Here is a 22,467-nt window from a genome sequence, read left to right as displayed (position 1 = left end):
AATGTCATGTGTAGCCACTAAAGTTCCTATGCTCAGCTGATGATCGGACAGAGATTTTCTTAAATGCCTAAAATCCATAAACTTCCCAGTCTTTCCCAAATAGCTCTGTGTACTTGTTGGGGGCATATCCTTTGAGCACTAAAGCCCCCAGTTTGCAACTGTCTGAGGCTCCACTTCCCTATGTGCAGAGCCTCAAGGCCAGCCAGAGGTAAGCATTTGATGCTTTTTCAGGTCTTTCACGAGCCTGTGCACACCCTATTTATGTTTGTGACCTCTGTATTTCAGAAATATGTAGGGCTTTTGAACATCCCTGTGGACATTGTATTCCCCAGCTCTTCCTTTTAAGCTTTTTGGTTACTCGATTATCAGGTGCAGCTGTTATCCATTGCCCCCGGCAGCTTTGAAACTACAACTTGCCTGCAACTGCCTTCAGCAAACATCCTCAGGGCATAGACCATTGGCCCTAGGCAAGCTGAGTGAGCTTTGTAAGAGGGGTCTTCCGGGGAGCCCTCAGACAAGTTAAATCATGGCAATTATTTGCAAGCAAGGTGTTCTGCTCCCTCTACAGGATTATGTCTCCCTGCTCCATTCTACCAGGAATGTGGGCTGTAGTTTCCAGGGTTACCACTGGGCTGGAGAGTAGCCTTAACCAGAACAAGTTAAAACACCGCAAAACTCATTGTTCTTACCGAGATTCAGTTTTCTTCAATAAACACTGTCGGGATGCTGCACTCCTCTGACTAATTCCCAGAGTTCTGAAAAAGTTGACTCCAACAATTTCTGCTAGTCTTTTCCTTGCTTTTATAGGGGGAAGGGGATGCAGATTTTCCGAGGTCCTTACTCCCTCATTCTCAATGAAGACCGACCGTAATTTTTTGAGGGACCCTTGGCTGTCATAGTCACGGCTCCTGCATCTGACAGTTTCTGGGTAATAATAAGTGCCTAATAAATCCTTGTCAAACCCCTGCTCAGCCTGGAGAACCGCCACCACAACCCACGCGTGTGGGCCGGGACGGGTGGGGGACAGCAGCCCGGAGGCCCCAGCCTTCCGGCACTGCTCACGCTCCACCGGAGTGGGGACCCTGACCGGGGCGAAAGAGACCGCGGCAGTGGGCCGCGAGACCCCCACCCCACCTTGCTGATTGGCCCCGGCAGGCCGCCCCTTCGCTCTGGGGGTCTGTAGGCGCTGCGACACGGATGGCCACCGCGCCAGGTCTGGAAATATTGCTGGACGAAAGTGAGCGATGGCCTCGAAGATGCCGTGGACGCCGGGCTGAGGGGCCCGAGCGTAAAGGACTAAGCACCGCCGAGGCCGGAAGAACCGCGTCCGGGCAGCGGACAGGCCGAGACAGCAGGTGCCGCCCGCAGGAAGACACCACGGGTTCCCACCCTACTTCCGGTTTCCACGACTACCTGACGGACAGGCCCCGGCCCGCCCCTGCCCTCCCAGGCTCTCGCGACGTTTGGGCTCCCGTGGAGCCGCAGGGGCCGACGGGAGCAGCGGCCGCGCTGAAGAGGGCCGACATGGCGGCGGCGGCGGCTTCGCTTCGCGGGGCGGTGCTGGGCCCCCGGGGCGCGGGGCTGCCGGGCGCGCGGGCCCGGAGTTTGCTGTGCGGCGCGCGGCCCTGCCAGCTCCCGCTGCGGACGCCACAGGTGAGCGCTGGCCGCGGCCCCGGCCGCCGTGTGGCCCCGCAGCCCCTGAAGGTCACGGCGGGGAGGCTCTGGGCGCGGGCCCGGCAGCGAGGGAGCGGCCTCCGCCACCCGGCGCCCCCGCCGGACCCCCGCCGCCTGCCGATATGGGGCGCCGGGGAGCAGGACCAGGCGCCCACTCCCCCGACCAGCGGAGGCGCCGGGTACCGAGCGTGGGGGGCGGCGGGGCGGGCTCGCTGCCGGCTCGGGGCCGGGGGCTTTCTCCGGGGGGCGCGCCCGGGCCCGCTCCCGCTCCGGCCTTCCAGACGGCCTGCGTCCTGAAGTGACCTCAGCCTGACCTCGGACCGCGGCTTGTGACCTTGGCCTGCCCCGGCACCCTTGCTTTCATCGACCTCATCCCCAGCCCCGGATCCCAAACCATGCCTTGCGCCCCCTCCTCGGGGCCGAATCACGGTCGAGGAGCCGGCAGCGGGCTGGAGCGGGGTGGGCAGTGGTGCTCCGCAGGAGCTGGCGGGTGCGGGTGCATGGGTGGGGAGAGGCAGGCGCTGAGAGTCAGACCCCCAGGTAGGGCCGGGTGGTGTTCTGGCAGGCGCTGAGCGGGGCTCTTGCAGGCAGTGTCCTTGTCGTCGAAGGCCGGTCTGTCCCGGGGCCGGAAAGTGATGCTCTCAGCGTTGGGCATGCTGGCGGCAGGGGGTGCAGGGCTAGCCGTGGCTCTGCATTCGGCCGTGAGCGCCAGTGACCTGGAGCTGCACCCCCCCAGCTATCCGTGGTCCCACCGTGGCTTCCTGTCTTCCCTGGACCACACCAGGTGTGCTGCCGGCTGACTGGGGTGGTTTCTGGGAGGTCTGGTGGGGCGGAGGCCCTGGCGGCCCCTAACCCTATCCCTTTCTTTAGTATCCGGAGGGGTTTCCAGGTGTATAAGCAGGTGTGCTCCTCCTGCCACAGCATGGACTACGTGGCCTACCGCCACCTGGTGGGTGTCTGCTACACAGAAGATGAAGCTAAGGCGCTCGCAGAAGAGGTGTGGGCCTGGGGATGAGGAGGACCCCGGGGATTGGGGCTCCGGCTGCGGTGGACGGCAGGGCTGTGACGGGGCTCTTGGTGGCAGGTGGAGGTTCAGGACGGCCCCAACGAGGATGGGGAGATGTTCATGCGGCCGGGGAAGCTGTCTGACTACTTCCCCAAACCCTACCCCAACCCTGAGGCCGCTCGAGCAGCCAACAACGGAGCACTGCCCCCTGACCTCAGCTACATCGTGCGAGCTAGGTACGCTGGCTGCCTGCTGGGCGGTGTGGGGAGGGGGCAGGAAAGTCCACCTTGTGCCAGGGCTGAGGAGGCATGGATCTGGTCCCAGGCACGGTGGTGAGGACTACGTCTTCTCCCTGCTAACCGGCTACTGCGAGCCGCCCACCGGTGTGTCATTGCGAGAAGGTCTCTATTTCAACCCCTACTTTCCTGGCCAGGCCATCGGCATGGCTCCTCCCATCTACACTGAGGTCTTGGAGTATGACGATGGTGAGCAGCCCCCACCCTGGGGGCGGACAAGCCGGGTCTCCCTTTTCCCACTGCCAGGGATGCTTTCTGTGTCATGCACAGAAAGAGGTCGTGCACTCTTCTTGGCTCCAGCACCGAGCCAGCTTACGGGCAGCCTTCGCGACCCCGTCTAGCCCAGGCCCCTGCGTGCTGGGGGGAGGGGGGGGGTCCCACTGGTTTTGAAGCCTTGGTCTGGACCCCATCTCAGCTACGTGGAGGAGGTTGCTCTAGGGCTGTACCAGGTTGGGGAGGGACCCCCAAGGGCAGCCCTTAACACTTATTCTTGGCTCAGGCACCCCAGCTACCATGTCCCAGGTAGCCAAGGATGTGTGTACCTTCCTGCGCTGGGCATCCGAGCCAGAGCATGACCATCGCAAACGCATGGGGCTCAAGGTGAAATGGCCGGGCGTGGGAGAGGGGCTGGGAAATGGGCTGGGGTCCTTTCTGCCTCCTTCTTCTGAGCCTGCCTCATCCCCAGATGTTGATGATGATGGGCTTGCTATTGCCTCTGGTCTACGCCATGAAGCGGCATAAGTGGTCAGTCCTGAAGAGCCGGAAGCTGGCATACCGGCCACCCAAGTGACCCTGCCCAACGTCTGCTTGCCGTCTTGCCTGAACAGGCCCGCAAGCCAAGGAGCCACCCTGGACCTGTTCAGGCCTCAGCTGGCCCGCTTGGCCAAGCTCCTCTTTCTTTGGGACAAGAGGGAAAGGGGCAAGAGACCAGGTTCTAGCTCCAGATCCTTCAGCCCCCATCATGGAAATAAATTAAGTTTCTCAACACACGTTTGAGCTATTGTGTGATGGGAGCACACGTTTGCGGGGGACTCTGGGACTAAGACCTTTGCTCTCGAGCTCTCAGGGTTGTCCCATGCAGTGTGACCGACACTGCCGTGTACAGGCTGGGGACGGGAGGTGGCAGGCAGCACTGGAGGTGGGGAAGGGAGGCAGCCGGCAGCAGTGCTAAGGAGGCAGAGCTAGGCAGAGGCCACCCAGAGTGTGCTCCTGATCTCTTGGCTGGACAACTGGAGGGGGCAGGGTAGAGGTGTTCTGGGACAGCACCTCCTGGCAACCCACAGGGCGGCTGGGGTGAGTCTGGGTCAGAAAAACGAGGCAAGCAGTAGGAGTAGGCTGTGAGGGCAAGGGGAGGGTGGCGGTGGCAGCACTCGGGTCCTAGCTTCTGAGCTTTTCTTGTCCCCAGGAGGGAACGTGAGGAGCATCCTGGCTGGAATAACCTAAGACTGGTGGCCACTGGGAAGGGCGAGAGCCAAGTGGAAGCAAGGAGAGGGTGTGCCTGAGGGTTTCCGGGTGGACAACAGGAGGCATGGCCAGGTGTTAGGGAGGGGGCTCTGTGTGCCCTTGGGTTCTGGGAAGAGATCTCAGCCCCATGTGTTTCCAGGATCTCTGGGATCTGGAGGCTAAGTATAGTCACCTGGGCCTGGCTGGGTTGTCCCACCAGCTGACAACCAGGCCCTGCCTCTGCCAAGTTGAGTCCCAAGGGGGCTATGCCCACACTCCGTCCTCCCAGCAGATCGATCCGCACAAAGGCACAAGGAAGGGGTACTCAGCTGGCTCAGAAGTGCCTTTAATGACTCCAGATTGTGGCCCCTCCACAATCCTGGCTTGACCCCTAGCAAGCAGTCAGCAAAGGTCTCCTGAGAGTTTTAGGAGGGGGTCCAGGGACCTTGAGCCTGGAGGGACAGGGCCATCCTCTCTCCTTGTGACCTGGGGGTGAGGGAAAGAGAAGTCATTCTGCTTGTCCTAGCCCCCTGCCCATCCCCCTCCCTTCCTCAGCCTCTGGTACCTTTGCCAGCGGGGTGGAAACTGCGGGAAGGGGGTCCCAAGTGCAGGGCTTCTGGGTGCTGCACATCTCACAGCCGGGTCGGCTGGGAGCATTGATGAACGTGCAGGAAGGGCAGGACCAGCCAGGCTGTGGAGGTGGGGAAATCGTTGCTGCTTACCCTTTCCTTCTGGTGCCCAGAGAATCCCAGGCCCAGGGTACCCAGTCCCTCACCTACCTGAAGGGGGCTGGGGAGGCTGGAGGTGGCTGGCAGAGGAGCTCTGGGCTGCCCCAGTGACTGAGGAAACAGGCGACTCAGTTCCCCATCCATCTTCTGGGGACACTGAGGGCTGCGTCCTGTGCAAGAGGAGGTGGGGCTCAGGGGCGCGTCAGGCTGCGCCTCCCCTCCTCATCCCATCCACACCAAAGGACTGACCTGGGGCTTCTCGCGGGGCTGAGAGCAGGTAGAGGAAAGCGGGGTCCCCATCCCGCTGGACCCCGTAGGAAGCGAGGCTGCACTCGGGCACACACAGGCGCCGCCCAATGACCCAGCGCTGCACGGCTGGTGGGAAGCCAAACTCCGAGAACACCTGGGGCCGGAGCATCAAGGCAGTGTCACTCGAAGGCCCCTTGCCCCGCACAGGGCTCCCCCCGACCCCATGCTTACCTGCTCCTGGAGGGTCGCAATGGTGCAGTGGGGGTGAACGTGCAGCGAGACGTGGGCAGAGGACGCGGCGTCCTCAACTGTCACCTGTAGCCTGGGCCAGAGTATAGGTCAGGAGGGAGCACAGGGACCCGGGAGCGCTAGGGTGGCAGAGTAAAGAAGACCTCACCTGATGGGGCCAGGAGGGAAGCAGGCCTCCTGGAGCTGGACACTCAGAGCCGCATGATGTCGGGCCAGGGTGGCTGCTGCTTGGGCTGCCCCCTTCTCGTCCCCACCCTCGATGGCTTGGGCCAGGCGCCCCACCAGCTCTTCTGCAGGGAGAGACAAAAAGCCATCAGGGCTGAGCACAGACTGCTGCTTCCAACCCCCTCCAGCCACCTGCCTTTACCTTTCTCCATCAAGTCTCCAGGGCTCCAGCAAAGATCCACCTTGGGTTGTGGGGCCCGGAGTGTGGGCACTCCAGGGGGACTGGGCGGGGAAACAGGGCACATTTCTAGGCCCAGGGCTTGGGGCAGGCTGCCTAGGAGGGAAGATGAGGGCTGGGCTGGGGTCTCCTGTGACTCGGCCCCCAAGCCGGGTTACTCACCCAGGCCTCTGCTGACCAGGTTTCCAGGACTTTTGCCACCTCCTAGCTCATAGCCCATTCCCTGGCGTTTGGCCACACATTAAGCCAGGCCTCCCCCCACCCAATCCTGGCCCTCAAAAACCCCTAAAAGGTTCCTACCAACTCCTCTCAGAGCTGAAGCTCCACTTGGCTTTTCCTTGCTCTGGAATGCTTCTGCATGCTTCTACTGTCTAGCCTCACCTATGCCCCTCCTCCAAAGAAGCCAGGCCACTTCCCTTGGCCTCTACATGCCCTCTAAGCCAGCCAGGGATGCTCCCTTGGCCTCACTGCGGAACCAAAACAGGTCCTCAGAAGCCTGCCCCTTCTTGCTCACCAGGAGGCCTGCAGTCAGGTAGTCTCTTGGTGCCCTCAGGGACACCCCTCCTCCCAACTGGCTCTACCACCAGCACAGAACACCTCGGGCTGCTCCCATCCCCAACAAACCCCCTGGGGGCCACTGCCTGGCGGGGCACCTGTGTCTCCCCTTACCTTCCTCCTGAGGCCCAGCCTACCTGTCCTGCAGCTCCTATGACGACCTCAGGCCCTCAGTGTTCTGAGCTATCTGCCCACTGTGATGAACAGGACCCCTGAGCACCCAGGACCAGGCCTGGCCCAGCCTTGACCTAGTCCCAAAGATCACACACACATACACACACAACACACACACTTGCCTCGGGACTTTGGTACCTGCTGCTTCCCGGCCACGTGGGTGTGATCACACGAGGACCTTCGAGTTTCGTTCAACCATCACCTTAATGAGACTTTCCCTGCCACCCAATTTTAAATTGCAAACCCCTCCCGGGGCACCTGGGTGGCTCTGTTGGTTAAGCATCTGACTCTCAATTTCGGCTCAGGACACAATCTCACAGGTTCGCGAGTTTGATCCCCGTGTTGGGCTCTGTGCTAACAGTGTGGAGCCTGCTTGGGATTCTGTCTTTCTCTCTCTCAAATAAGTAAACTTAAAAAAAAAAAAAAAAAAAAAAAAGATGTGTGTAAATTGCAAACTCCTCTCTTCTATTCTTCCACCATCTGGCAGAATTTTACTTACTTGTTTTCCAACTTAAATGTTTTATTTGATGTACAAGGTTACACTAGTATCAAGTGTACATAGCGATTCCAGAAGCCCGTATGCTATGCTGTGTGCACAAGTCTATGCTTACCAATGTTATATGTTCTCCTTCTCTCTGGAAATCAAGTCCCAAGAGGGCAGGAAGTCCAAGTCTCATTCATGCTAAGTCTCCAAGACCTGACATGCTCAGCACAGAACGGGTGCCGGGATACACATCTGATGAATGAACGAACGAACGAACGAACGAACGAAGGACGTCTTTCTCCTTCTGCAAGTGCTCTGTTGTCTGGGCCTCTCTCACGATGCACAGTAAGGTTTTCTTTTCCCTCTGGCAGATCTTCTGACACATCTGCGGGCCCTTTCCTTTCCTTTCCTTTTGCTGCACTATCTACCTGTCAGACCCTCTCTTGCTTCTCTCTCCTGGTGACCTGGGTTGAACTTTTCTACTGCCAATCTTTACCTCTCCAGAGCCCCACCCAGATCCACCTGGTTCTTCTCCCCACGGATGTGTAAGAACCTAGCCACCTCCATTCCCTTCCACGTAGGTCCTCTGTCTGGGAGTTCCATAGTACCTTGTTTCTCCAGCTTTCTGTCTCAACCATGAATTCTTCCATTTAAAAGCCATGAAATGCAGCCAATTCCATCTCCTAAGCATCTCTGAAAACATCCTTCTCTCCAGCCCTATCTGCTACACCACCCCCACACAAAGGGAGGTCTCAACCAGTCTTTTACTTTTTTTTTTTTTAATGTTTGTTTTTGAGAGCAAGAAAGAGAGAGTGCGCATGCACGCGGGAGGGGGTGGGGGGAGAGAGAGAGAGACAGACAGACAGACAGACAGACGGACACAAAATCCAAAGCAGGCTCCAGGCTCCGAGCTGTCAGCACAGAGCCCAATGCAGGGCTGGAACCCACGGACGGTGAGATGAGACCTGAGCCGAAGTCAGACACTTAACCGACAGGCGCCCCTCAACCAGTCTTCAGTAGCTCGAACCTGAACCTGTCACTCTCCGCTGAGTACATTTCCATCGCTCCCGATGCACTCCTCACCCAGACCCTGAGGGCCTGCCTGCTGGGCCTCCACATCTGTCTGCTACTCCAGGCTCCAGCTTTTCAAGCTTTCCAGCCTGTTCTTTTCTCCACCTTCTCCCTCCTGGGAGCCTTCCCAGGACACAAAAGGGGGTACGGTGGGCCCAGCTTTCCCCACTCCGTCCCCCATCCAGGCCTGGGGGGGCTTGGGCTACTTTCGTTCTCTCCCAGCACTCGCAGTGCCCGGCCAGCCAAAAGGAGTCTTCGCTCCAGAGCACTAACCATTCTGTCCCTCCATGGTGGCACCTCGGACTAGAGCTGCCCACCGCTGAGCTTCCTGAGGGTTGAGGAAGTGCAGGCTGAGGGTCCCAGGCCCTCCTGGCGGGGGCTGCAGCTCATGCTGGCTGGGACCTCGGACCGTGTAGGAAACTGACTCCAAGGGCCACTCCAAACTGACCTGAGGAAGGGGAGAGTGCGGGCTCAGTGCCTCCCGCCAGCACACCCTGCATGATGACCAAAGGAGCACGACGTAACATTTACAGGCCACGTGCCCCGTCCTAAGACCCTTACTCCTATCACCTTAAGAAGCCCTCACAGAACTCCTATAAAGATAGGTAGCGGAGCATTTACCCCCACTTTACAGGCGAGGAAACGGCAACAAAGGAAAGCGAACTGCTCAAGGGCACAAAGCCGTCTAGCGGAGGGGACTGGCCCAGGGCCCCGCGCCCCCGCCGCCCCCACTCACCGCGCCGGGTCCCGAGCCCAGCAGCTCCAGCCGGAAACGCCCGGGCCGCTCGGGGTCCGCGCTCAGCTGCAGCCTGCGCAGCTGTGCCTCGGCGTCCGGCCCCGCGCCCAGCGGCCTCACCGAGGCGTGCACAGCCAGGAGCACCGCGGCCGAGTCCGGGTCCGAGGCCGCCGCCGCGCCACCCGCAGGCGGCGCCATCTCCTGTCCGGCCCCGGCCCCCAAGCCCGCTTCCGTGGGCTCGGGCCCCTGAGCGCCTCCGCCGACCGGAAACTGGGGCCGCGAGCCTGGGGTTCCGGCCGTGGCCAGAGCGTCGGGGCCCGGCTCTGACCCTCCTGTCTTACCCAGGATGGACACGACCTAGAGGCTCGGCGGGCGGGGGCTGCAGCCGAACGGTCCGCGTCTACCCGCCGCGCCGGTCCGGGGCTAGACGCTTTTCCCAGGCTCCTTCCGAGCCGCAGGTTGCCCGGCGGGCGGGCCCCGCGTTGGTCCGCCAGCCACTCCTGGGAAGGCGGGCTGACACCAGGGGCGGGACGAGCGAGGAGGCGCAGCCAATGAGCGCCAGGAAAGGAGGTGGGATCGCACGGCCTCGAAGAGTGACGGACAGGCAGGGCAGCCAGTAGACGTGGACGGTAGGAGTGAACGGCGGGAGACGCCCCCAATGGCTAGCCGAGCTCTCGATCCCGGCGGCTGGACCAGGCCATTCAGGGGCGGGGGGCCGGGCCTTGCGGACGCTTGTTGTTGTCCGGCCCGGGGAGGCAGAGGTCGCTCGCTCGGTCCTTTGCTCTCTCGGGCCTTCTGTGGCGGTCGGCGGGCAGGTCGGTCGCGATAGTCGGTCGCCTTCCAGGGGCGAGGCTATGTCGCGGTGGCAGCCCGGCAGGGCCGGCAGGGCCGGGAGTAACGGGACGTCGTCGCGGAGCTTCTTCCCCCGGATACAGTGCGGCCCGAACGGAGGCCGCGGCGCCGCCCTCCGGTCCTGAGGAGCCCGAGCTGCCCGGAGCCCACACCGCCTCCTTACCCGCGCCGAAGTCAACCGGCCAGACCCGGCCCGGCCACACTGAGCGCTGCGCAAGCAGGTAGGCGTCCGCTCTGTGACCGGCGCCGTGTCGGGGCCTTCAGAACTCCAGCCCCCAGCGGTCCTCGCGCCGGCGAGCGTGCGCGCGTGCGCGAGTCCCGGGGCGCACTGCCTCCTGGGATTTGTAGTTCTCCGCGACTAGGCTGGGGTTTCCCTTAGCCCGGCGGAGAGGCGGGTGCGGCCAGGCTGACGCTGGAGCGCTAGCGGCCGGCCGACCGGCCCTTCGGGGGTCTTGGTGCCTGCCTCTGTTCCGTGGCGTCACTAATTTACGAAGAAATTAGGCGCGGGGAAGAACGGAGGAAGCCTATGGCTCTCCTCTTTACCTCGATAGAGAGCCTGTAGAACAGGGAAGAGCGCTGCGCCCAGGTGACCGCAGGGCCCCAGCCCCAGCCCCAGGTGCCCTGGGTCCTAACCCGGTGCGGGTTATTAGCCTAGCTGAGGAGCTTGGCCGGAGGGGTACTGCAGGAGTCCCGCACTTTTGGGGGCTCACAGTGACCCTCACCCCTAACGGTGGAGGAGGCTCTTCTGTCGCGGTGGGCAGTGTCCAGGGAGATAAACCAGAGGCCCCAATATGAGCAAGATCCTTGGCGCGCCCCCAGGTATGGGGACGGGGAGAGGGTTGGCCGAGCCAGAGCCTCAGCTCACCACTCTCAGGTAACAGGATCTAATCCGCCTCTCCTACCAGCGCGGAGGGCTTAGGAGTAAGCCGCAGGAGGGACCCGGCTTGTTTACAGCGGCTCCACTTACCCGGTTGGGAGGCCAGAGGCTGAGCCCCAGGGGCCAGATACTCATGGACCGGTCTCCCACCCTCAGGCAGCACTAGCCCCTCTGAGCGCAGGACCCCCTCCCCAAGGACATGAAGCTGTTGGAGAACTCGAGCTTCGAAGCCATCAACTCGCAGCTGACAGTGGAGACTGGAGACGCCCACATCATTGGCAGGTGAGGTGGGGGGGGGGTCGTGTAGGCTGGTGTCTCAGAGACCCTCGAGTTGAACCTGATGGGTGGCATGCTCCGTGGTCCCACGTGCACCTTGCAGGCTCGAGAGCTACTCGTGTAAGATGGCGGGAGACGACAAGCACATGTTTAAGCAGTTCTGCCAGGAGGGCCAGCCCCACGTGCTGGAGGCGCTGTCTCCACCCCAGACGTCGGGCCTCAGCCCCAGCAGGTAAGCTGCCGCAGAGCGTGCCTGCTGTGGGCCGTGGGGTTCAGGGCAGTGCTGGGCTGATGCGTCTCTCTCTGCAGACTGAGCAAGAGCCAAGGTGGTGAGGATGAGGGCCCGCTGAGCGACAAGTGCAGCCGCAAGACGCTCTTCTACCTGATTGCCACGCTCAACGAGTCCTTCCGGCCTGACTATGACTTCAGCACGGCCCGAAGCCATGAGTTCAGCAGGGAACCCAGCCTCAGCTGGGTGAGGGTCCGGTGGGGGGAGGGACCCGCAGCCCCACAGCTATCTCGACTGTCCTTCCGACTTATAGTGGCCCCTGGGTTCTGCCCAGTTCATGCCTCCCGTTCTGCGTCCTAGCCAGTCCCAACCGTGACCATCCTAGGTGGTGAACGCAGTCAACTGCAGCCTGTTTTCGGCCGTACGGGAGGACTTCAAGGCCCTGAAGCCGCAGCTCTGGAACGCAGTAGATGAGGAGATCTGCCTGTCCGAGTGTGACATCTACAGGTGGGCCGGCATTCCTGCAGGAGGGCCATGGGTGTATGTGGCACTTGGGCCTTCATGCCACTTCTTGCCCCGCGCTCTGCAGTTACAACCCGGATTTGGACTCAGACCCCTTTGGGGAGGATGGCAGCCTCTGGTCCTTCAACTACTTCTTCTACAACAAGCGGCTGAAGCGGGTCGTGTTCTTCAGCTGCCGGTCCATCAGGTGGGCGCCTGGCCGCCTCCTTTCCCTCAGCCCCTGCTTTGTCACATGCCACTTCCCCAGCTGTACCCACCCCGCTCCTGACTTTGTCCTCCCTGGGGTCAGCAACGGGTCAGGGACGGGCAGTCCTAAGACCCGTTCCCACACCTCCCCCAGCGGATCCACGTATACTCCCTCGGAGGCCGGCAACGAGCTAGACATGGAGCTGGGCGAGGAGGAGGAGGAAGAGGAGGAGGAGGAAGAAGAGAGCGGAAGTGGAGGCAGTGAGGGCGGACCCGAGGAGACCAGCGCCATGGAGGAGGACAGGTGTGTGACGGTGGCTGTGGCCTGGCTCTCCGTAGCCAGGGGTCGATAGCACAGAGTGGGTGCCTCTCTGCCTGACCTCCAGGGAGTTGGCTCTGGAAGCTCACTGTGTGCCGTCTTCTGCCCAGGGTCCCGGTGATCTGTATGTGAGGACGAGGAGCAGAGGCCCCAGCTTCGTTCAGCTTCAGCCAGTGCCTGGAACCCTCGCTTGAGGGCGCCCCAGGGCCTCCCCAGCTGGTGGTCATCCCGGGGCTTGCCAAGGCTGCAGCGCCGCCCCAGGCCACGCCCACCTAGCCCTTTGGCTCCCGCCTGCAGACGTCTGCTCGCTCCCACGGGCTCCAGCTGCCCACGTTGTGGTCGGGCTGGACAGCACAGGGCCTGGTGGGAAGAGCCACTGCCCTGCCCCGACGAACTGACACAGGCAGGGACAGCTGGACTACAGAGTTTATTTTTGTATTTCGTGCCGGATCAGGCCTGGGCCTGCACACTCCAGCCCAAAGGGCCCGAGACCCAGTGAGCAGGCCCCTGCGGTCACCACGCTGGGCTTGGCCAGCCCCTGACGCCCACCTGTACCACCCTCTCCCCATACCTTGCCCGTTGGGCAGCGTGCACTGAGTGTCACTTTGCTGCAGCTGGTTTGTTTCCAATAAAAAATTTCTGTGATTTAGTGGTGATCTAGGCTCCGTTCTGCGTGTGGGGCGGGGTCTGCGTCAAGGGCGGGGCTACTGCCTCCGGTATCCTAGCAACGGTCCTAGGGGGCTGTTGAGCGGCCCGGACCTGCAGAGGCCAAAATGGAGACCGGAGTGTCAGATGTCAGCAACCCCTTTTCAGTAGAAGGTGACAGCCTGATCCTGGATCTCGACTTGTACGATGCCGACAGCTATGACGTCCCGGATCCAGGGCTGCTCAAGGAGAAGAATGGTGAGGTGGCCTGGCCTCGCCGCCCCAGATCCCCACGTGACAGGCCTCACTCAGGCACCGGTTCTGCCTGCCGCGACACAACACTCCGTGGGGAGTCCCCTAACCTGGCGAGGCACTCGGGAGGGCCCCTGGCTGCCTACAGCCTCCAGAGTTTGGGGCCCAAGACCACACATCGACAGTGTTTCCACTGCTGACCCGCAGAGTCGTTTTCGGAGCCAGTCCCAGGGCTTTTTACCAGCAGCTTGCGGTGGCAGAACATGACCCCGCGCGCCCGTGCCCGCCAGCTATGGCTACTCCTGCGTACAGGCCTCCGTGACTTCGTGGAAAAGGTGGGGCTTGCCTGTGGCACCTGCCTCGAGGCCTCTTTTCTGGCCCATTTCTTCCCCTCGCTGTCCCTAGGATGCCCTCAGCCCGGATCCCCTTGGCTCCCCTAGGCAGGGGCACTACCTCTCCTCCGGCACCCCCCCTCCCCCAGCTGAATGCAGGCCCGCTCGCCCCTGCCCGCAGGAAAAGAGAGCCGAGCTGTGCGTGGGCCGCTTGACACACGGGCTGGAGCCGCTGCGCCACCTGACGGTGGCAGCTGGGCTGCGCTCAGTGGCGCAGGACCCAGCGGGCAGACGCTTCGTGGTGCTGGATGGTGCGGGCCGCCTGCACCTGCACAGACAAGACGGCTGGGCTTACGAGAAGCTGTGTGCCCCAGCAGTGCTCACGGGGCTGGTGGCGGTGCCAGGCCCTCTGGGTGCTGTGGGCCGCTTCGTGGGCTGGGGCCCCGAGGGGCTGGCCATACTAAGGCCTGACCTCAGCCTGCTGTGGCTGAGCAAGCCAGGGGTGGGCAGGGTGCCGGGCCACCAGCCCGTCTGCTGTCTGCCGGTGCCCAGCCTGGGGCTGTTGCTGGTGGCAGAGGCAGGCGGCAGCCTGGTGCTCTGGAAGTTCCGCTCAGGAGGCCGCTGCCTGGTGCCGTGTGGGTCACCTCTGCAGCTGCCACCAAGCCCTGCAGGCGCAGTCACCCGTTTGGTTCTCGGGCCCTTGCCCTCCCACCAAGCCCCATGCTGCTTCGCGGCCTGTGGCTCGGCTGTGCTCACCTTTGATCTGGACAGCTGGGCTCTCGTAGACGTGCGCCGGGACCTGCATAAAACGTGAGGGGTGCCTAGGGACTGGGAGGAAGGTGGGGTGAGAGAGGACGGGTGAATCCAGGAGAGAAAACAAGTCATGGAGGGCCGCCGGGGCTCACACACCGGGGGGTGCTGAGTCTGCGGAGGCCTCTCTTCCCCTTCAGCACCATCTCGGACCTGGCCTACTGCAAGGAGGTAGAGGCCATGGTGACGGCTTCTCGCGACAGCACAGTGAAGGTGTGGGAGGCCGACTGGCAGGTCCGGATGGTGTTCGTGGGCCACACAGGTGCGCCATACCGCTTAGGCTCTTGAGGCCCGTTCTCCCTCCACCCTGTGTAAGAGCTCCGGCGGTCGGGAGTCTCCGCCAGCCCTTCCCCGAGCTTCTCTGCACCGGCTGCATCCCGGGCCGCCTGCTCCCCTTCCCTGATCCCCTGGTGCCCCTCCCACAGGCCCAGTGACAGCTGTGGCCGTCCTGCCGAACACCGCCCTAGTCCTGTCAGCCTCGCAGGATGGGACGCTGCGCACGTGGGACCTGCAGGCGTCAGCACAGGTGGGCGAGGTGGCGCTGAGCAGCCGGGGCCGAGGGGTGCCATCTGGGCACGTGAACCGCCTGCTGGCGCCCGCTGGCCCCGGCTGGCCGGTGCTCTCTTTGAGCGCGAGCAGCGTGGAGCTGTGGCTCCTTCGCGAGCTCTACTCGCCGTTGGCGCAGCTGTCAGCGCCGGTGCTCCACCTGCAGACCGCGCCCGCGCTGCCCGCGCCCGCGCACCCGCCGCTGCCTATGCGCCTTGTGTGCGCATGCGCCGATGGCTCGGTCTACCTCGTGTCGGTCGCCACGGGGCGCACGGTGAGCGCGCTGCTGCTCGAACCGGAGGACGGCGCAGCCTCGCTGCTTTATTGCCTACCGCGGGAAGCACTGTGGCTGCTGACACGCGCCGGACACCTGGTGTGTGCCAACGCCGCACGATGCCCCATGCGCGTGCTAAACCGGGTGTGCCCGCCCCCGGCCCCCGCGCCCAGGCCCTGCTGCCTGCACCTGTACAGCCACCTCACAGACCCCAGCGGCGCATTCGCCAGCTGGCAGATCGTACGCCAGCATGGGGGCGAGCTGTGCCTCAGTGACCTGGCCCGACCCCGGAAGGACAAAAACCGGTGGGTGACGGAGCCGCCCACGTGGGGCAAGGTGATGGTGCCCGCGCCGACTCGCTAATGTCATGCGTAGGTACCTGCCCGTGGTGGGGCACACGGATGGCACCCTGTCGGTCCTCGAGTGGCGCCGGTCGAAGCCCGTCTTCCAAACCGAGGCACACAGCCCGGGCCCCGTCACCGCCATTGCATCTACCTGGAACTGCGTTGTGTCCTCCGGTCAGCATCTCTCCTCCCCCCAGGGGGCTGGCCTGGGAACCCCTTCCCTCCCCAGACAAAGGCGCAGTCCTGCCTCCCACCTGAGCAGGCGGAGACTTGACCGTGAAGATGTGGCGTGTCTTCCCCTATGCTGAGGAGAGCCTCTGCCTGCTGCGAACCTTCTCTTGCTGCCACCCGGCGACGGTGCTCTGCGCTCTGGGGAAGCGGGTGACTGTGGGCTTTGAGGATCCAGACGGCGCCACCTACGGCCTGGTGCAGTTTGGCCTGGGCAACAGCCTCCGCTACGATCACCGGCCCCAGGATGACCCCACGGACCACATCACTGGTGAGGGGCAGGCCAAAAATAAAGCCCAGGCCATCCTCTGGCCCTGGTCCCTCACGCTGAGCCCTGGTCCCTCAGGCCTGTGTTGCTGTCCCACACTCAAGCTGTATGCCTGTTCCAGCCTGGACTGCACCATCCGCATCTGGACAGCCGAGAATCGCCTGCTGAGGTGGGTTGGGGCTGGGAAGGGGGGCGGGGGGTCGGGAGCCCGTCGGCAGCCAGCAGGGCTCCCCTGCCTCTGCCCCCAGCAGAGCCCAGAGGCTGGACCGGGGAAAGGGGGCTTGCCCCTGCTAGTGTCTCAGTTTCCTCCTCTGGAGCAGGGCTGGATTCTCGCCCTGGCCGCTCCCTCCAGGCTCCTGCGGCTGAATGGTGCCCCTCAGGCCCTGACCTTCTGCAGCGACAGTGGGGACCTGGTGCTGGCTCTGGGCTCCCGACTGTGCCTGGTGTCCCATAGGCTCTACCTGCCCACATCTTACCTGGTTAAGGTATGCAGTGGGCACAGGATTCCTGGGCAGAGTGAGGCTGCTGTGGGCAGACAGGCCCCCCCAGGCCAGAGCTCTAGGTTTCTTTCTCCTGTTCAGAAGCTATGCCGGAAGGTCCCTGATGTGGTGGATGACCCTCCCCTGCCACCGACCACCCGGGAGTCGCTGACCTCAGCCCAGCTGCAGAGGCTCGCCAGCCTACGTGGGGTGGCCAGTCTTAGGTCTGCTGGCCCAGCTGAACTGTTCTAGAGGCCCCTGCCTAGCTCCCCCGAGTCAGGGCCTGGCTGCGTGCACCCAGCTCGGGGACCCAGAGCTCCCAGGCCACTTAGACCACCCCGACCTGTCGCAGGCCTGGCATCCCCACTCCTGGCTGTTGGGCTGTGTTCTGACAGAGGCCTGGCCATGCCCACCCCCAGGTGCTGGTCCCAGCCTCTGCCCAGTCCCCCTGGTGATGACATCTAGTGTCCCACCTGTGCCCATCCCTGTCTGCAGCACGGACTTGTCTTTCATCCATCACCAGACGGCCACACCTCAGCAGCCAGTGTTGGAGGAGGTGGGGTGGGTCCCAACCCCCAACCCCCAACCCCCTCACCGTCCCAAAGCCCCAGCCCTACAACCTTCCCTGGGCTCAGGCCACTCTCCTTCAGCCCCTGGGGCAGGCGTGGGATCCCGTGGCTGTCTGGAAAGCAGATGGCAAGACTGAAGGAGGAATGGGCTGACCCCTAACCCCCACCCAGGACCTAGAAGCCCTAGTTTCCCGGGATGAAGACCTTCAGATGCTGAGACTGGGGCTGGTGGTCCCGGCAGCCCAGCCCCCACCCTCCTGGCAACAGCGGCGGGAGGCCTTTGACAACTATCTGCGTCTCATCTATGGCCCTGGCTTGCTGGTGGGTATAGAGCCTCCCCAGCCTCAGCCCAGACTCCAGCCCCTCCCTTCACCCCGGGGCCTCACCCCTCACCCCTGCCTATCCCTTTTGCACCCCTTCCAGGGCATGCGTTCTGGAAGAGAGTCCCAGCAATGGAGTACCGTGACCCTCCCGCTGGAGAGAGAGACCTGCGATGTGTGTGCCTCGCCCACAGCTGCCCTCAGTCTTAGGCAGGCCGAGGTCTGCACTGAAGCCCTAAGGGGGCCGGCAGCCCGCCCCTTGCAGGACCTGGGGACCGGGGGCCAGCTCTCCGCCCCCCCCCCCCCAGTCCCCCTGCCCACCCCCCACCCCCACCGGGGGGTGCACAGCAGGGCCTCCCAGGTAAGGCCTCCCGCCCCTCCCACCTCGACCCTGCCCCCATGACCCCGCCCCCCGCCCTGCGACTCCTCCTCCCTCACCTCAGCCGCTGGCCCGCTCCTCTCTGAGCGGCAGCCTGGGCCTCGGTCTGGACCTGCAGCTGCAGTTGGAGCGGCTCCAAGGGGAGAAGCCTGTGGTCCCGGGCCTACCGTCCCCCCACACACAGCACAGGGTGAGGCGCCCGGGCGGGTGGGTGCTGCCCACCCAGGAGCGGAGCTGCAGGGGCACTGGGGGCCCACGCTTGGCTCTGAGCCCCTCTGCGGTCCCAGATCCCCCTCCTGATGACGAGGCGGCCCGAGGAGCTCCTCTCCAACCTCCGAGGCTTCTTTCCTGCCACCATTCAGCCCTGTGAGGTAAGGGTCCCTTGCTCTCTCTGGTGGCAGCCTTCTCACGCACCCCGTCGTCCCTTTGCTGCAGACCTCCTGGTCCAGTCTGATCTCCGAGCCGCCTGTCGCCCTCCCCCCACCTCCTGGCCAGCCCAGCCGTGGTGCTATTGTCTGTGGGCCCTGACTCCTTGCTTTCTGGGGGCCAGCGGCCAGAGGGCCAGAGACTCCCAGAGAAGACACTAGGCACAGCCAAGGCCTCTGCCAGCTCATTGTGCCGGCACACCTCCTCCCCAGTGAAAGTGCTGGGTGAGCAGGTGCCATACGGACTGTCTGGAAGACCAGAGTCCTCTCCCTTTAAAGGAGCAGAGGCCACAGGAGCTGGCCCCTTGCACTCTGCCAGCTTCCCAACGTCTCCATCCCAGACTCCCTGCACACGCTGGCACTGTCATCTGCCCGGGGCGGGGGGTGGAGGGTGTCGCCGATCCTTCCTGCAGCCGCACCATCTACCCAAACCCTCAGCCCACCTCTCCAGGCTCCTAGCACCAATTCTCATGGACATCCCGGTTCCAGGGCTGGGGGCCAAGTCCCGTGGAGAGGGTGTGGGGGTGTCAGCGCTCCCCAGAGGCTGCCCAGATTTCCTCCTCAGTCGTCACAGCTGATGCCTCCCTTGACTGTCCTTCCACCTGGTTTCTAAAGGTTCTCTTTGCCTGTCTGAGCGTTTTGGGTGTTGACTGAGAAAACAGGGAGTCACGATCCGGGTAGCACAGATTTGGTAGCAACCCAGATTGAGTCCTGTTGACGAGCAAAAGCCAGGGTCTTCACTCGCAAATTGCAGAGGCATTAGGGAACTCACACAGGTTGCTTTCTAAAAGTTGTGGTTAGAAGATGTAATCACATTGTACACGTCACTGCTTTTCTGGCACTTTAGTCTGGTTACCGGAAACCAGTTTTTACAGAGTGTCCTTTTTTCACAAGATTTTATTTTCAAGCCCAGTGTGGGGCTTGAACTCACAACCCTAAGATCGAGTTGCACGTTCTACCCACCCAGCAGCTAGAGTGTCCACTTGTGCCCGAGAGCTCAGGGCCGCAGTCCACTGTTGAGCCTCTGCCCAGCTCCATGCAGTTCCTCTTTCAAAAGGAGGACGAAGTTTTAGTTCCCAGTCTGTACGGTCCGGGGGTGTTACACAGGTGCAGGTGGACGGGGGCGCGAGCCCAGTTCAGCTCCGGGAGACCCGGCCGCGGAGCTGGACTGGCCACCGAGTGGGGTGGGAGGGCGGGTGGAGTTCGGGTTCTCAGCCCACCCCGCCGTGTCCACCTGCAGCCCTCGCGCAGGCCCGTCCACTTCCCCGGCAGCGTGCCCAACTCTGTGGTGCTGCAGCAGATGTGGCCGCACAGGGAGGTCAGCGGCCTCGGAGCCCCCGCCCCGCTCACCAGCCACGGCAGACACCAGGCAAGGGAGGACCGGGGGGCTTGCTCCTGGGCTCTATGGAAGGGGGCCCGAGTTCCCGCGGCATGCCAGCGGCCACCCGTGCTCTCCCCTCTGCAGCCAGGTGGGAGCCAGGACATGTGGCTGCCACGACGACGCGGGAGGCAGTGGCATGCCAAGTGGCAGCAGAAGCTGATCCGGTGGTTGGGGGAAGAGGAGGCGGAGGAGGCGGAGGAGGAGGAGGAGGAGGAGGAGGAGGAGGAGGACGAGCTGTATCTGGACTGGGCCTCCGACTCCCTGAGCCCACGCGGGCACCTCTCCGAGTTGGAGGAGGCCAAGGTAGGCACCCGCTAGGCCCCCGGGGCTGCCAAGGTCAGGAGCGGAGAGGGGGGCCTGCAGCTGCTGCCGCTGCCCCGCAGAGCCCCGAGGATTCGACCCCGAAGCCCTTGCACTCTCGTGACGCCTCCGCCGGGACCCAGGCCTCGCGCGGCCCCTCGTACCCCTTCAGGCGCTCGCTCTGGGAAGAGCGCTACGGCCGTCTGCCCAGGTTTCTGCAATTTTTCATCTGCCAGAACTGGTTCAAAAAGCTGTTCCCCATCTTCGACCTGAAGGTTCGGGGGTCTCGGGCACCTGGGAAGCACAGGCTGGCGGGGAGGCGGGCAGTGCAGGGAACAGGGCCTCGGCGCTGGGTACCCGCAGGTGTATCCCGAAGTGGGCACGGTGGAGGGCCTGGCCTCGCTGCTCACGGACCTGCTGGACGAGGCCTCCTGGGCAGACCGCGTGCACATCCTGGGAGCGCTGCTGCGGCTGCTGCCCGACGTGAGCAGAGACCTCTGTAACCGGCTGCGGGGCATCCTGGAGCGCTTGCTCAACCTGGACCAGCCCCCCAGCCTCGAGGTGCACCTCTGGCCCCGCCCCCAGCCCCGCCCACCGGCCCGCCCCGGGCCTCCAGCACCCACCCGGCTGCTTCGCTCCTCTGCGCTCAGGACCAGACGCAGAAGCAGTTCGTGATGCTGGCGTTGCAGCTCCTCCTGGCCTGCTCCCTGGAGTCCCACGAGGTGGTGCTGGAGCTCATGTCCTACTTCCTCTACTCGCCAGCCTCCTGCCGGTGAGTTTTGCTCCCTACTCATCCTCACCACCAGCTGAGGAAGGCTTCTGGATAAGCTAGCTGCTCACCACCGTCCCAGGCCCTGGCTCAAGAAGCTGCTGGAAGGGCTAGGCCTTCAGGATCCACAGGGCTTCCTGTTCAAGGAGATGACGACCTGGGTCCAGGGCCCGGACGCCAACTGCAAGGCTGCACTGCGCCAACGCTGCTGCCAGAAGCTGGAGGAAATGATGGAGCGGCTACAGGTCCCGGTGGATGGGGGGGGGGGGGGGGCGGGCCACTTGCCAGTGGAGCCTCTTGTCTTTTCCCTAGGCTTTTCCCAAGTCGGGGTGGGGGGGATCCAGGTACGGCTGGCTGGCTCTTCGGCTTGCTCTGTACCTGTGCTCATGGGTCCTCTCCTGTTGTCCCCCAACCCCCCATCTCTGGGGATCTTCCTGCTCCTCCCCAGGAAGCAGTCTGCAGCCAGGTCTGAAGCTTGGGGCCAGGGGCAGCACCACTCAGGCCTCCCTGCTGGGGGAGGGAGAGCCTCTGCCTTGGGCTTGGCGGCATCTTCAACTGGCTGTTTCCCCCACAGGTGGAATCCTTGCAGCCTTCTGTAGTAGCCGAGTTGTCAGAGGTGCTGCCCGAGGTCTCCAGGACCTCGGCACTTTACCCTCCTCCCAAGGAGGCCCCGTCTCAGATTTCCGTGCTCTCTGGGTCACCTTTTCATGTCTCAGCGACACCCTCAGCCCATTCCTGGGCCCCCTCACTGGTGGTCTCACCTGGGGAGCTGGACTTGGCCACCCTTGAGTCCCAGGCCCAGCAAACGCTTCCACCAGTGTGCTTCTGGTGGACCAGACGCACGCTGTCAGAGACACTGCGACACTTCTGCCCCTCGTCCGAGGTCCATTTGCACCCCTCAGTACCCGCTGTGCTGCCGGATGAGCCACTGCCACTGGAGCAGACGGACTGGTCACAGTCGCAGATGCTGGACCTGGGGCCGATCGATGCGCTCAACTTCTTCTGTGAGCGGCAGCGGGCCCGGCAGCAGAGTCCCCTGCAGGAGGAGCCCGAGAGCCCATGCCTGAGCTTGCGCCCACCTGTGCCCAACACAGTGCTACCACAGCCCTGGGATCGCTGGTGAGGGGGCCACCAGGCCGGGACAGGGCCTGTGCGGGGCAGCTGAGGGGCTGACGGGGCCGAACCCACTTCCTTACCCCTCCAGGCACTATCCTATCCTCCGGCTTCAGGAGGCCAAGGTCCAGAGGTCTCCGATGAGACTGAGAGGTGAGTAGGGACAGGGGGAGAACTAGACCTTGACTTCCACCTCAGCCTGAGACCTCACTGTCCTGCTGGCCCACAGGCCGGATGCCGTCCCGGCTCCGGGTGGGCAGTGCCCTCCATGGCGCCATCCGCATGCTGAAACTGCCCCTGCCGAGGGTGGAAATTCGTCCCTTCCCCCCGGCCTGGCCCAGGCCTGCCCGTCCGCTGCCCCCGCTGCTCCTGCAGCCTGCTTTACAGCGCTACTTTCTGCCAGATGACACGAACCCTGACAGCTACAGTTGACACCAGGCTGGTGGCCCCAGTCTCTTCTTCCCTCCAGCCTGGAGGCAGGAAGCCGCTTTCCAGCCAACTGTTCTCCCCCTAGAAATAAAGTCCAGAGGTCGTGGCCAGAAAACTGGGTGCCACCTTCATCTTTGGGGGCTGCAAGGGTGCACGGGGAGGTCCTGCTTGTGTCTTGTGAATCTCCCGGTGGCCAGCTGCATGTGCAAGGCAGGAGCCAGGGCCACGCTGGAGTCTGGCATGGTCAGCACTTGGGGGGGGGGGGGGGGGGGGGG

At 63.3% G+C, this 22,467-nt stretch overlaps 4 protein-coding genes across 5 annotated transcripts; 3 read left to right on the top strand and 1 right to left on the bottom strand.

The window, feature by feature from the left end:
- The first annotated feature begins 1,503 nt into the window (after positions 1-1,503).
- Positions 1,504-3,965, top strand: LOC125924314 (cytochrome c1, heme protein, mitochondrial). Its single transcript, XM_049632767.1, has 7 exons — positions 1,504-1,653; positions 2,262-2,458; positions 2,545-2,671; positions 2,759-2,916; positions 3,005-3,165; positions 3,476-3,576; positions 3,662-3,965. The coding sequence occupies exons 1-7, from the start codon at positions 1,525-1,527 to the stop codon at positions 3,764-3,766; spliced, it is 978 nt and encodes a 325-aa protein (XP_049488724.1). The 5' UTR covers positions 1,504-1,524; the 3' UTR covers positions 3,767-3,965.
- Positions 3,966-4,744: 779 nt separating this feature from the next.
- SHARPIN (SHANK associated RH domain interactor) lies at positions 4,745-9,502 on the bottom strand. Of its 2 annotated transcripts, XM_049632762.1 has the most exons (9): positions 9,069-9,502; positions 8,606-8,780; positions 6,013-6,144; positions 5,794-5,935; positions 5,628-5,718; positions 5,397-5,550; positions 5,199-5,317; positions 4,985-5,110; positions 4,745-4,905 (listed from the first exon to the last, which is right to left on the bottom strand). In XM_049632762.1, exons 1-9 carry the CDS (start codon positions 9,264-9,266, stop codon positions 4,822-4,824), a joined length of 1,221 nt encoding a protein of 406 aa, XP_049488719.1. In that variant the 5' UTR covers positions 9,267-9,502; the 3' UTR covers positions 4,745-4,821. The 2 variants fall into 2 exon arrangements, with proteins under 2 accessions (XP_049488719.1, XP_049488720.1); XM_049632763.1 differs by lacking the exon at positions 6,013-6,144.
- A 550-nt stretch (positions 9,503-10,052) lies between these two features.
- MAF1 (MAF1 homolog, negative regulator of RNA polymerase III) lies at positions 10,053-12,982 on the top strand. Its single transcript, XM_049632768.1, has 8 exons — positions 10,053-10,141; positions 10,954-11,079; positions 11,177-11,305; positions 11,383-11,548; positions 11,688-11,809; positions 11,892-12,011; positions 12,165-12,314; positions 12,440-12,982. Exons 2-8 carry the CDS (start codon positions 10,997-10,999, stop codon positions 12,459-12,461), a joined length of 792 nt encoding a protein of 263 aa, XP_049488725.1. The 5' UTR covers positions 10,053-10,141; positions 10,954-10,996; the 3' UTR covers positions 12,462-12,982.
- Positions 12,983-13,054: 72 nt separating this feature from the next.
- On the top strand, positions 13,055-22,405 carry WDR97 (WD repeat domain 97). Its single transcript, XM_049632772.1, is given in 24 exon segments — positions 13,055-13,232; positions 13,434-13,561; positions 13,740-14,368; positions 14,509-14,630; positions 14,794-15,493; positions 15,564-15,706; positions 15,795-16,031; positions 16,107-16,197; positions 16,381-16,513; positions 16,610-16,731; positions 17,003-17,063; positions 17,248-17,397; positions 17,500-17,757; positions 17,840-17,965; positions 18,063-18,146; positions 19,441-19,569; positions 19,666-19,884; positions 19,965-20,237; positions 20,239-20,442; positions 20,532-20,653; positions 20,733-20,895; positions 21,225-21,769; positions 21,855-21,916; positions 21,993-22,405. Coding segments are annotated over 24 exon segments (5,034 nt in total). The 5' UTR covers positions 13,055-13,102; the 3' UTR covers positions 22,196-22,405.
- The last annotated feature ends 62 nt before the right edge of the window (positions 22,406-22,467 follow it).

The sequence above is a fragment of the Panthera uncia genome, chromosome F2 (assembly GCF_023721935.1).
Source record: "Panthera uncia isolate 11264 chromosome F2, Puncia_PCG_1.0, whole genome shotgun sequence".
NCBI lineage: Eukaryota > Metazoa > Chordata > Mammalia > Carnivora > Felidae > Panthera > Panthera uncia.
This window is presented reverse-complemented; position numbering and strand designations above follow the sequence as displayed.

Excerpts from the sequence above, each read along its gene's own strand:
- LOC125924314 (XM_049632767.1), top strand. The coding sequence starts at position 1,525 with ATGGCGGCGGCGGCGGCTTCGCTTCGCGGGGCGGTGCTGGGCCCCCGG. Across the intron at positions 2,917-3,004 it reads AGCTACATCGTGCGAGCTAG|GCACGGTGGTGAGGACTACG; the intron begins GTACGCTGGCTG and ends ATCTGGTCCCAG. Across the intron at positions 3,577-3,661 it reads GCAAACGCATGGGGCTCAAG|ATGTTGATGATGATGGGCTT; the intron begins GTGAAATGGCCG and ends CCTCATCCCCAG.
- SHARPIN (XM_049632762.1), bottom strand. The coding sequence starts at position 9,266 with ATGGCGCCGCCTGCGGGTGGCGCGGCGGCGGCCTCGGACCCGGACTCG. Across the intron at positions 8,781-9,068 it reads TGGGCTCGGGACCCGGCGCG|GTCAGTTTGGAGTGGCCCTT; the intron begins GTGAGTGGGGGC and ends CCCCTTCCTCAG. Across the intron at positions 5,318-5,396 it reads AGCCCCGCGAGAAGCCCCAG|GACGCAGCCCTCAGTGTCCC; the intron begins GTCAGTCCTTTG and ends CCTCTTGCACAG.
- MAF1 (XM_049632768.1), top strand. The coding sequence starts at position 10,997 with ATGAAGCTGTTGGAGAACTCGAGCTTCGAAGCCATCAACTCGCAGCTG. Across the intron at positions 11,549-11,687 it reads GGGAACCCAGCCTCAGCTGG|GTGGTGAACGCAGTCAACTG; the intron begins GTGAGGGTCCGG and ends TGACCATCCTAG. Across the intron at positions 12,315-12,439 it reads AGCGCCATGGAGGAGGACAG|GGTCCCGGTGATCTGTATGT; the intron begins GTGTGTGACGGT and ends TCTTCTGCCCAG.